This window comes from Theobroma umbraticum, unplaced genomic scaffold (genome assembly GCF_002168275.2).
Source record: "Theobroma umbraticum cultivar Fairchild unplaced genomic scaffold, ASM216827v3 scaffold_44.0, whole genome shotgun sequence".
Classification (NCBI taxonomy): domain Eukaryota; kingdom Viridiplantae; phylum Streptophyta; class Magnoliopsida; order Malvales; family Malvaceae; genus Theobroma; species Theobroma umbraticum.
Genome location: NW_018397255.1, coordinates 7,216,308 through 7,227,855, shown reverse-complemented (window position 1 = coordinate 7,227,855; position 11,548 = coordinate 7,216,308). Strand labels below are relative to the sequence as shown.

General features: G+C 33.6%; 2 protein-coding genes across 2 annotated transcripts in view; both read right to left on the bottom strand.

Annotated features, from left to right (window-relative positions):
* Positions 1 to 1,427: 1,427 nt before the first annotated feature.
* Positions 1,428 to 2,456, bottom strand: LOC149527630 (uncharacterized). Its single transcript, XM_089782474.1, has one exon. The coding sequence runs from the start codon at positions 2,454 to 2,456 to the stop codon at positions 1,494 to 1,496; it is 963 nt and encodes a 320-aa protein (XP_089638600.1). The 3' UTR covers positions 1,428 to 1,493.
* A 4,948-nt stretch (positions 2,457 to 7,404) lies between these two features.
* The window catches only part of LOC110429138 (CCR4-NOT transcription complex subunit), a 7,667-nt gene continuing 3,523 nt past the window's right edge, over positions 7,405 to 11,548 (bottom strand). The window contains exons 5-9 of the mRNA XM_089785746.1: positions 10,158 to 10,268; positions 9,999 to 10,072; positions 9,743 to 9,884; positions 8,453 to 8,531; positions 7,405 to 7,733 (exon numbers count right to left, since the gene is read on the bottom strand). Coding sequence (XP_089641872.1) covers positions 7,636 to 7,733; positions 8,453 to 8,531; positions 9,743 to 9,884; positions 9,999 to 10,072; positions 10,158 to 10,268 — 504 coding nt within the window. The 3' untranslated portion in view covers positions 7,405 to 7,635. The remainder of the gene's footprint in view (positions 7,734 to 8,452; positions 8,532 to 9,742; positions 9,885 to 9,998; positions 10,073 to 10,157; positions 10,269 to 11,548) is intronic.

Sequence of the window (11,548 nt, the reverse complement as noted above, 5' to 3'; positions counted from 1 at the left end):
TTCTTCCCACATCAGGATCAGTTTATCTTTTCTAGCTTTGGTGGTGTTTACACCACATCTAGGATCTCCAATTAAGTCTGGAACAGAGAGGTTAAGTTCAGGTCACTTGGCATTCACCCACCATGCAAGTCTCAATTTAATTAACTCGAAAGTCTCCTCGCTATTCCAAATCTTACCTTTGAACACCATTTCATTACGGGAAAGCCAAATGGAGGAGTCAGCGGCGTGAATAGCCATTTTCCACACCTTCCCATTTTTCATGCCACCCCCCAATTCACATCACGGTAGGAAACAAATAATTGCGTTTTAACGCATAACCCATTTAACATTCCAGAATCCACAACACCAATACCACAATTTCCAAGTCTCAAAGCATAAGAAAAATAAGTGGTTAATAGATTCCATACATGATCTACACAACAGGCAGTACGCAGTGTTCTGTTTAATGATTCCCCTGACAGCAAGCTCTTGACACACCGCCAGCCTCCCTTTCAACAATTGCCAGCAGAAGCATTCCAATTTATGGGGAGCCAATCCTTTCCATAACTCCTTCGACACATTAGAACTAACGTTGTTTTGCATTAGGATTACATGGCAAAAAGGATTTGTTGGTATAATTCCCGCTGGTGTTTCTACTTCTAATGGGCTTATCTTTGAATTGCTCACGTAAAACTTGCCCAGATAACAGATTCAAGAACTCTTGCCATTGCTGCTCTTCCCGGCCAAAGACTCTTTTTCTCAAGCCAACAGTCCACACCCATTGATTATCCGCCCATCTGCCAAATTCTTTAATCTTACCCACTTTGTTGATGGCCAAAGTGACAATTCTTGGAAATTGGACATGAAGCAGGGCTCCTGATATTCACTGATCCTTCCAAAAATTAATATGCTTTCCGTTCCCACCATATAGCATATACCTTCTATAGCGAATTACGTTAGTGGAACTTAGTTTCCAAGTAATCAAGATATGTAGAGGTTAGGAGAACACTTGTGCTTTTGTTAAAAGTTATTAATTCTTTTTATTTGCAATTATTCAATCATCATAAAAACTTATTTAAAAATCCACCACTGATTGAGAATTGTGATTAGTCTATCGTGGTACAAATATACTCTCCATTTGACCCATAAGATATAACACATGTTGTTGACAGGTCATTTATTAACTAGGGGCTCATTTTGGAGGAAGAAAGAAATAAGCAACCATATAATTCCTTTAAATAAAACAAAATTACAACTCTTAAAATTCTAGCTGGTGCAAAGCATAATTGGAGGAAAATTAAGATTAGTAATATTGAAATAAAAATAAAAGAGGGGCATAATTAAGAAGATATATAATGAGTAATGGAATGAATTTATGAAGAGAATATTAATAATTAATTTCCCATAAAAAAAAATCTTGATAATCTTACATCAAATTGGTTGTAGTGTTTGGCCTCAAAAATTGGTGTCAGATTACAACAGTTAGCTTGATCAGTGGGCTTTCACTGTAAATTTTAGGCTCGGGACAAAGTCCCTAGTAAAGCCATTCTAACAGAAACCAAACGCTTGTACAACTCTCTCACGCCTTCATCTAATGCCGTAATTTGTTCTTCCAAGCTGTCGCACAGCCTCTTCAGTTCCTCACCAGCAACCTCCAGCCCACTTTTATTCCTAATTTTGATATGATGCTGTAAATCTTGAGCCACCTTGACTGTCTGTCTTAACTCAGATAGCATCATGGACGAATTGTTACCAGCTAATTTCCAACCCTTGAGTTGCTTGTGTAACTCATGCAAAGAAAGTGACCAAGATGTCGGCTTTGACGACTGAGAACAATACTCAGCTGTTGGCAGACGTTTTGATTTGAATGATAGAGCAGTTCCAAGAATACCACAAACCATCAAGGCCATGGCTAGGGAGCCATTCAAAATCTCACCATATTCTGAATTATATTGCTGTTGAGCGACCTTCTTGCTTGACATTTTCCTCGAGCTCGAGCCGCAGTTATACTTATTGTCCGGTATTTCTCGAAATCTTCTCTCCATGGCCTCCCATGAGGACTCCAACAAGCCTAGTGCTCTAGCTAAAGTGGCTGGATTAGGCCCCTGAAGAAAATGGGAGACTACCCTTAGCGACTTTACATACTCTTGAATGACCTGCATCTTTTCTGATAACTGGTTGCATGCGTCAAGCACTGTGACATTATCTTCCAGATAATTTTCCACGATTGCTCGATCTGAATGTCGAAAATCAATGGGTTTTAGGGAGTCCAAGGCAATGGTCTGGGTGGTAATTGCGGCGTGGAGCGCGTGAAGAAACCGAGTGGAGCAAGGGAATGCAGATTCAGAAGCGGAGACTGGTTGTGAGAGTAAGCAATGAAGCAGTGGTTCGAGCTGTTGGCCAAAAGGGGTTGTGACAGGCGAAGGAGCCACAGTCGCAGTGGCAGAGGCCCTTCGGAGAAACGCAAATGGCTTCATGGCTTTGGTGTTTGGTTAACTTTTCTCAGTTCAATTGAGCTTGTGTGAGGGAGTGAAGAGTCAAGCGTATAAAAAGGGATGCACTTCCCAAGCGCAACTTGTCACTTACGTCACCCTTCATGCTCAGTTCAACAAGTACTTGACAAGAGCCAATGTCTACAATATCTTGCCTAATTATGTCAGAAAAAAGAAACAAAAATCGCGCGACTTAACACGGGTCAGAACCCACCATCAGAAGATCGAGGAACACAGATGTCTGCAAACTGCGTTTAGAGCAATTAGGCAAGGGTGGAGCCCACCATCATGACTCTCTCGTAGGTTGTGCCCTTAAACATATTTAAAACGTCACTAAAAATCACAAACGGTTTTATATGATTGATCGAAACTGAGCTGTCTGATATAACGTGGTCGCCTACGGAGCAACCACGTACACCATCACTGCCTGCTCCCTTCCGGCCTTTCATTATTGGTGCCCTGTTTATTAATTCTCTAACGTAGCATAACATAAACATACTACTATACTAACACTCCTCTTTTAATTTAATTGAATAAATAAAAATTTAAATAAAAACTGACACATATTTGACGAAGACGAACATATGAGCCACCAACTATGGACTAAAGGATGTAGATTTGGCTACATGCCCTTTTCCTAGTTGGGGAGCTAGGGAACGATCTGCTGCAACAAGACCCTTTTGCATCGAAAAAAATAACAATATGGATTGGCAGGTACTTCCACATGGCATGCAGTGAGTCATGCACAGAAACAACAGCTTGTCTCCTTGTTTGCCACGTTCAAGAATCAGGATCTCCATTGCTTTCTTTCTGCTTTGTGCACCCAAAAGCAGGATTAATCTTTTTCTACCGCTCGCCGTCCTTTCCAAGTTGCAATGAACAGCATCAAATATGTTCTCTTTTTTCGGGGTTCAAGGAACCCCATCACATTCATAATTTGGCCGAAAGGCTTTCCTATAAACCTTTCCCATGAAGGAGCTTTACGGTAAGGTTTTTCACTGGGGTTACAGCTTATAAATTAGAGCTCTTTTCAAAAATGCCTCTCATGTTTTTAAAAATAATTTTTTTTATAATTTTAATTATTTTTAATCAAAATAAATTAATTTTAAATAAAATTACTTTTAATAAAATTGACTCATATATTTGAATTCGTACTTTAAATCAATTCATATTTTTTGAATTTTTCTTATCAGTCTATTCATTTTCAGAGTATTCTTCGTCAGAAAAAAAAAATCTTTAAGCTTTTTGAACATTTTGGAATGAGTGATTTTTGATGCACGAAGAAAAATCTTTCAGCATTTTGAGTATTTTAAGCATTTTGGAGTGATATTTAATACACGAAAATCTTTGAAAGTTTTGAACATTTTTAGTATTTGAGTGATTTTTGATACACGAAAAAAAAATTTTGAGTATTTTTCACTAAATAGGCATATTTGTTAATTATGATATTAAAAAAAATATGGTGTGCTATTTGAAATTGTTAATTTTATTAAATGAAATTTGATAGTTTTGGTTGTTTTTAAATATTGTGTAATCAGTTTTTAGATATTGAGTAATTGGTTGATAGGACATTACGTGATTGATTTTTAAGTATTACGTGATTAGTTGATAAGGCATTGTGTAACTTAAGCATTGCATGATTGATATTTAAATATTACATGACTAGTTAGTAAGGCATTGTGTAACTGATTTTTAGACATTGTGTGACTTGGGCATTGCCTAAAAATTAGTCACATAATGTTTACAACCTAGTCATACAATGCCTAAAAATGAGAGACGCAATGATTAAGTCTCGCAATACTTAAAAACTAGTGATACAACACTTAAAAACCAATACTACAATGCTTAACAACTAATTGATTTGCCTGCTCGCAATTAGGTTTAAAAATCAATACGCAATGATTAAGTCTCGCAATACCTAAAAACTAGTGATACAACACTTAAAAACCAATACTGTAATGCTTAACAACTAATTGATTTGCCTGCTCGCAGTTAGATTTAAGTTGCTAAAATCATACAGTGTTTTAATTTATAAATATGTCTAATCAATTTCAATTTTTCAGCTTTGAGATTCTATAGATATAAACCAATAAACCTAAGAATCTAAAACACATACCTTGATGATATTTTTGCTCTTTGGGATGACAAGAGAGCTCTGGATGGTGAGATAGAAAGTATTTAGTAAAAGAAAAATTGAAATTTAATTTAAAATTTTTATCTGAATGGTAAGATAGGGAAATTTAATTTATTTGAAATTGTTTAAAAGACATTGTTGTTAAGTCATATAAAAAATTTACTAAAAATAATTAAAATTACAATGAAAGACATTTTTGAATTGAGCTTATGAAAAAAATTATTTCTCACAATTTTCTCCATAAATTAAGTCATGTTATTTACTTTTCAAGGAGATTATTAAAAAGAGTGGAGTATTATTATAGTATGATTAAACTCAGACTTGAACTTAAGATTTAATAAGTTAAAGCTCTGGAAGACAACACCTCATCAATTGTTTAATACAAAATAGCATTATAGGTGGAGCATCCATGGCCAACGTGTAAGACCTTACTTCGTCGTTTCATATGTTTATGAACATACTTTTAGGATGAGGTTCAGTATTTGAGGTATGGAGAAATGATATTTTAAATACTAAAAAAATAAAATTAAAAGTATGGTTTTGAACTAAGTACCTCATCAGTTAATTTTAAATTTTGAATTAAAGACTTAATTCAAATAACCAATACTTTCTACAAATAATCAAATATTGTTATTCAAATAATCAAATAACCAAAAGCTTTTTTGGCAGGAGGAATCCAGGCAGCTTTTGGTTTCATAATATTGTTATTAATTTCTTTTTTCTTTACTTTTTCATTTTCTTTTCAAATAAAAAACTTCTGATTTGAAAGATTTGAATTAACTACTCAAATCTTGCCAAAAAAGCTTTTGGTCTTGGCTTTGGTAGGTAACATTTCTACAAATTTTTTTCCCCCTTAAGGGAATTATTCTTGTGGCATACATGAACCCATCCTGTACCTTGAACCTTGAGGCCTCAAATTTTCAATGCATATTTTTATTTAATTATTTATTTTTTGGAGGGATGTATATTTCAAAGGTAAAAGGAAATTAAAGAGGTGAAAAAGAGATTCAATTTGGTTTTCTTAATGTCAATGTTTAACAATGACAAAAGTTGTGATGAAATATATTTACTTTCATTTCCATTTATTATGGTTGCCCCAGCCATCTCCATTGATAAGGGGTTTAAAATATATTTTTTGCTTTCATTTGTTATCACAAGTTAAGAGTATAGTTTTACTTTAACTTAATTATTCATTGCGACGTTGGATAAGACCATTAATTTATTGGATTTATATCAAATTTATCATTATGCAATAATAAATGTTAAATTTTGTTATTATATTTCAATTGTGTAAAATATGTCTTTTTTTCTCTTATTTTAATTGATTCCTAGACAAAATAAACTATGAAATAATATATCAAAAAATTATCCATTTATATATAGTTTAAATAATTTTATAAAAACAAAATTGTAAAAGGAGTAGGGGAGAATGCCCATACGCTTGAAGATTTGCCCATGACCAAAAAGCGAAAATCATTTAAATATTTTATATTGTAAATGTAAATGAAGAAAATAAATAAACAAAAATTGACCGAACACCGCCCGACAGCGACTAATCAACATGTTGAGCCGAGCTATGTAGGACGGACCAAGTGACTGAATATGTCGAGCCGGACCAACACTTAATCGAGTGCCGCCGGTGGCTGTGCTTAGCCTTGATATCTAACCTGCATAGCTAGGGTGATAAGCACAAGCCACTGAGATGCGGGCATTCTTCCTACTCTTCTTTAAAACTTATTTAATTTGCATAATCAATATATTTCATAAATTACTCTTTTATCATTAATTTTTGTTCACAAATCAACCATAATTGAAGTATAAAAACAAAACTCCAAATTAAGCAAACAGTACAATGACAACTTGTAGTATTTATCCCTTAATTTAATATCTGGTCTTCCAATTGTGGTTACTCATTAATTTTTTCTTACCATAAATTTTCAAGGAAAAAAAAAAAACAAGGGTCAAGCTTTCATACATTATTTCTTTTCTTGAGATAATCTATTGAGTGACTTGAAATGAATTTACTGTACGGTTGTCTTTTAGCTCTATTTTGTTCACTCCAACCTTTTTTTTTTATTCATATTTTTGTTATGTACCTATAGGTTTTTTTTTTAATTTAATTCCCTTTGGAGTATTATAGATATTCCTCTTTATTTGTTTTGCCTATTTATGGTTGGAGATTATCTTTTAAATTTGCTTTAGATTCATTTCAATGTACTAAGAGCCCTTACAAATTGAATCAAGCAAACATAGTTCATTAAGTTGATTTTGTTTTATGAGTTTGAGTGTATTTCATGATTTTATATTTAATATATTATAAATGTATAATACTTATATAAAGCGTCAATTAATCAGAGTGTCATTTCATAAATACAAAAAATAAAAATTTCAAATCCATAAAAATAAATATTTTTAACATTTTGAATACTTTTTCTCAAATTTTAAATTTATTCATAACAAAATGACAGCATTTGATTTGTTAATAATGTATAAGTTATATACAAGAATAATACATCAAATTAAGTTAACATGGAATATCAAAGGCTTGCTAAAGTAGAAGGTACAGTGAATTTCCGATCAACATCACTTACCTAACGGAATGCGCTGCTTTAACCATTAGATCAACCTTTCCCTACTTTATGCTTCTATTATTCATTCCAGGGCATCCTGATTAGACAAGAAATGCAATGTCCAGTTGCATATCATATACCCTTAATTATAGTTTTAGCTAATTAGTTAATTTTTTTATCGTAATTTCAAGATAGACCAATTACAAAAACATAGGTACACGAGAGAAAATTTTCCAAGAACAGTGAGTTTTCTCATCATTTTAAGTTGATTTTATATATAGCATGGATACATATGCTTATAGATGCTAGAACAGTACCACTTTATTTTGTTTATAACGACCAAAGTGCAACTGGTATGTAAAATTTGTGGCCTTTGAAAAGCTAAAGGAGCAGTAATCAGACCCCAAAGGACAACGATACTATCTACACTGTAGAAAATCGGGTTTACGAAAAGGATCATTTATTCTAAGGTTTTCAAAAGCCTAAACAAACCGGCTGCTTCTCTAATCCTTGAAAACTCGATGCAGAAGGCTTGGACTTCAATAAAGAGATCCTTAACTGCAAATACCAAAACAACAAATCCAAACATGCTCAACTTTCAGCAACAAATAAATCACCCATATGACATACATATTCCAATAACAGAGCATTAAGAAAAGAAACGAAGAAATAACCAGACACTGATTACATGAAATGCGTGTTATTAATATAAAATCATAGATTAATATCTAAAGATGATAACTAGACAGATCAAATATTTGTCGGCGGTGAATGGTAACTCGTTAAGGAATTCTTCATAACCATGTACCACTATGCAATCACTTCCACGATAACAGCCAGTCAAATAGCAAACACACTCCTAGAACTACGACAAGACCACTCCAGAACTTGGAAGGAAAGAAACAACCATGAAGCAAACATCACTATTGGTATTCAAATTAATGGATTATTATTTTACATACTAGGGGAAGAGTTCAAAAACTTCACAGGCAGAGCTATAATTTTGCAACATACCCAATAGAGAAACATAAAAGGCCAGCATCACACACACACACACACACACACACGCAAAACCCTTATATCGTCATTATCAAACAACATTAGAGCATTTCTCCCATATTTATTTATTTCTTTTGACCAACTCTCGTATTTAATTTAGTTGCCAAATGGAATAACCTAATAATAAGCATCTAATCACGTCTGCATATATGTTCATGTTGTACATTAAATGACAAATACTATAACATCTTTGCCTACAAGAGAAATACCATACTCACCATCAATTATTCTGTTTCTGATTAAACTCTGTAAGAAAACACATACAAGTCGCACAAGCCTGTTCTGCATGTACTTATCCTGAAATTTAAAATCATTGTAACAGGTGATTCACAAACACATACATCATTATAGTACACACTTCAAAATGGAAAACAAATACATACCAACAAGAGCGCGCTAAGAAAACATCCAGTACTCATACAAAATCATATCATTCCGTACAAGGAGATACTAAAATTAGATCAAACCTTCAAATATTGAGCCAAAAAAAAAAATCAAACCTTCAAATAGAGAAAGGAAGTTTCTTAGTAGACCAGAAGAATCAAAGAAATCAACCAGTAGCTAAACTAAATGGGTCTCGATCAAGCGAAAAGCAATTATGAATCAAATGAAAAATAAGGTAAAAACTTGGAAGAAACACTTTGAATTTTTATGGTGAGGTAGATAAGAAAAACAACAATAAGAAAATGGGGGAAAAAAGAAAAAATTTAGAAAAGAGAAGAAAACAGGCAAATCAAACATGTTGTCAAATTATGAGCACAACAAGCTTAACGTCAATGGAGACATGGCATCCATATGACAATTGACAAAGCCGATTTCATAACCTTTCTAGCAGGTGACCCACAAATAGATTTGGTTGTGATGTATTTCTTAAAATTCTGGCTATTTGATTACCGAAATTAGAAGAATGGAATATTTAGTCAAGAGAATAAAACTCAAAAAGTAATTTTTGAAATTTGCACTTGTTAATAAGTTAAAAACGACATTTATATACCAGATAGAGAAGCTGTTAGTACTGCCCTCTTCCCTAATCCCTTCTACATGTAAAGACAAACAACACTGTCAGATGTCTACATAGAATATCTTGGAAAGGTTTAAGGGATTTTTCCATCAATTAACAAGGATTTCTCAAGGAACTTTAAATGGCCTGAGAAATGACTGCTACCATTTAGTAATCTTTTCCATACTAGTCTTGCCTTCCTCTGAATGATGTCTCTATACTCTTTCTTGAGGCCACATTCTTCACCCTGTCAAACACCTACATTGTCATCCTTTCTCTACCAACCATGTGATATCACCAACCCCTTAGAATTAATTCCAGAACCCCACACAAGTGCAGGAGACAGGTCCTAGATGAGTTTTTTTCATCTTCAATTACAAAGCATGTCCCACATATTACAATAACCAAACCATTCGGTTAAAAGAAAAACAAAAACAAAATGTACAACACACAGACACAAAATATATACATCTATACATCCAAACATATATTAATATATGGGAAGTACCTTGATGTTCTCGCAGGATGATATACAATTAGTTATGTACATACGTACAAATTCCTTTGGAAGTTCAACCGCAGTTGTGAGCCTGTTCACAACTTCCATGGAGTGTAGACTCATGTCCATGTTAACAAGAACTGTAAAATAGCTGGATACACAATTGCATGTGTATGTACACAGAAAAAGAAACTTCAGATGCTAGAAAGAGAATGTTGATTGCAATTTATTAAAGAGAAATTTCACTGATTCAGCAAACACATACTCAGAAATTTCAGGAGAATTTATCAACTTGGTCAGAACCTCTACAGCAATAAGCGGATTGTTTTCCACCAATTCCTGAATTATGGGGGTTAAATGTCAAGGGAGCAGTACTATATTACATATGTTAGACACCAAACTGTAGAATTCTCAAATAACATACAGGTAGCTTCCTTGGAGTCAATCCACAGTGATATACAAGCTTGGGGTCATTAGCTAGCTCCACCAGGACTTGCTGAACAGAAAAGACAAGTTCAGTCTGTTGTCCACCACAGAATCATCAGTGTACAAATAGTAAAAGCAAGTCAAGGTTAAATCATTAGCAAAATGTATTCATAATAGCATTTAATAAGCAACTTGTGCTTTTTTCTATGAATAAGATGAACTATGTTAAACAAGCAGCCACTTTACAGTAAGCCTATTTTAACATTTACTTTAGCGGAATCTAGATCCAAAAAACACAAACTCAATTTTTTATTTGGTTTACCTTTTAGACCAACTTATCCAAAGTTACTCAAATACACCAAGCACAAAATCAAACAAAACCTACTCGTTAACACTTCATATAAAGCCAGATATTGCTAGAACAGTTTTAATGTATCAAAACATGTATAACTCTTCCAATGAATGTAAATCAGAATAACTCACCATCTTGAATAGAGCCATCTGGCGTCAAATAGATTTAAATAAGAAAAGCTTCACCGTTTATTTAGGTAATTTACCAACAAAGGGATTCTTTTTGGACGGGACATGTAAGGATTTCTTCATGATAACACATAGAAATTGAGACATAATGCATCTCACTTAAACAGGTGAGATTACTTGGTACTACATTATTACTTAAGACAGACATCTTAAGTGGCAGATCCAACCATCAAACTCAAACTGGAGTGATCATACAGATTGTTATTGACTCGATTCCCTCTATCGGCTAATTCTTTGAATGTGTTGCTTTACATCATTGTAACAGAAGGGATAAAACCAAGATTAGTACCTAAATGTTCAATGTAGCATAAAAAATATAAGGTGATTCAATTAAAGATTACCTTGTCAATTTGGTTCAATTAAGGCAGATCAGTCATGAAATAGAGCACATTGATACACGTGCTATCAAGTCACATAAGTAGTGAAGAAATTAGAGGTTCTGCTAATGTGGTAAAAAAGTTAATCAAATATTACAGCACACGATTAGTCCAATCAATCACATAAATATGATTATTTAATTTGAAAATTACTCTTAAAACATTCGACAATTCACATTCACTCATCCTCTCTCACTTCTCTCAACTTTCCTGTCCTTGTGTCTCCAATGCCACCAATGGCAACCATTTGCGACCATAAAAGGCATAATATAAGTTCATGCAATTGATCAAGCCATATTTCTGATCACCTATTCATAATTTCTAGTTTTAGTTCCTTACTTCCTCGTGTTATTTAATTTGCCAACCAAAATCAATCTTAACATTTAGAGCAGCAAAATCTTAACCATATCTCATCACCATATAAAAGCAACTAAAATCAGCCATGTGGAGAAGGACGAGGAGAAGAAGACAA

Excerpts from the sequence above, each read along its gene's own strand:
- LOC149527630 (XM_089782474.1), bottom strand. The coding sequence starts at position 2,456 with ATGAAGCCATTTGCGTTTCTCCGAAGGGCCTCTGCCACTGCGACTGTG.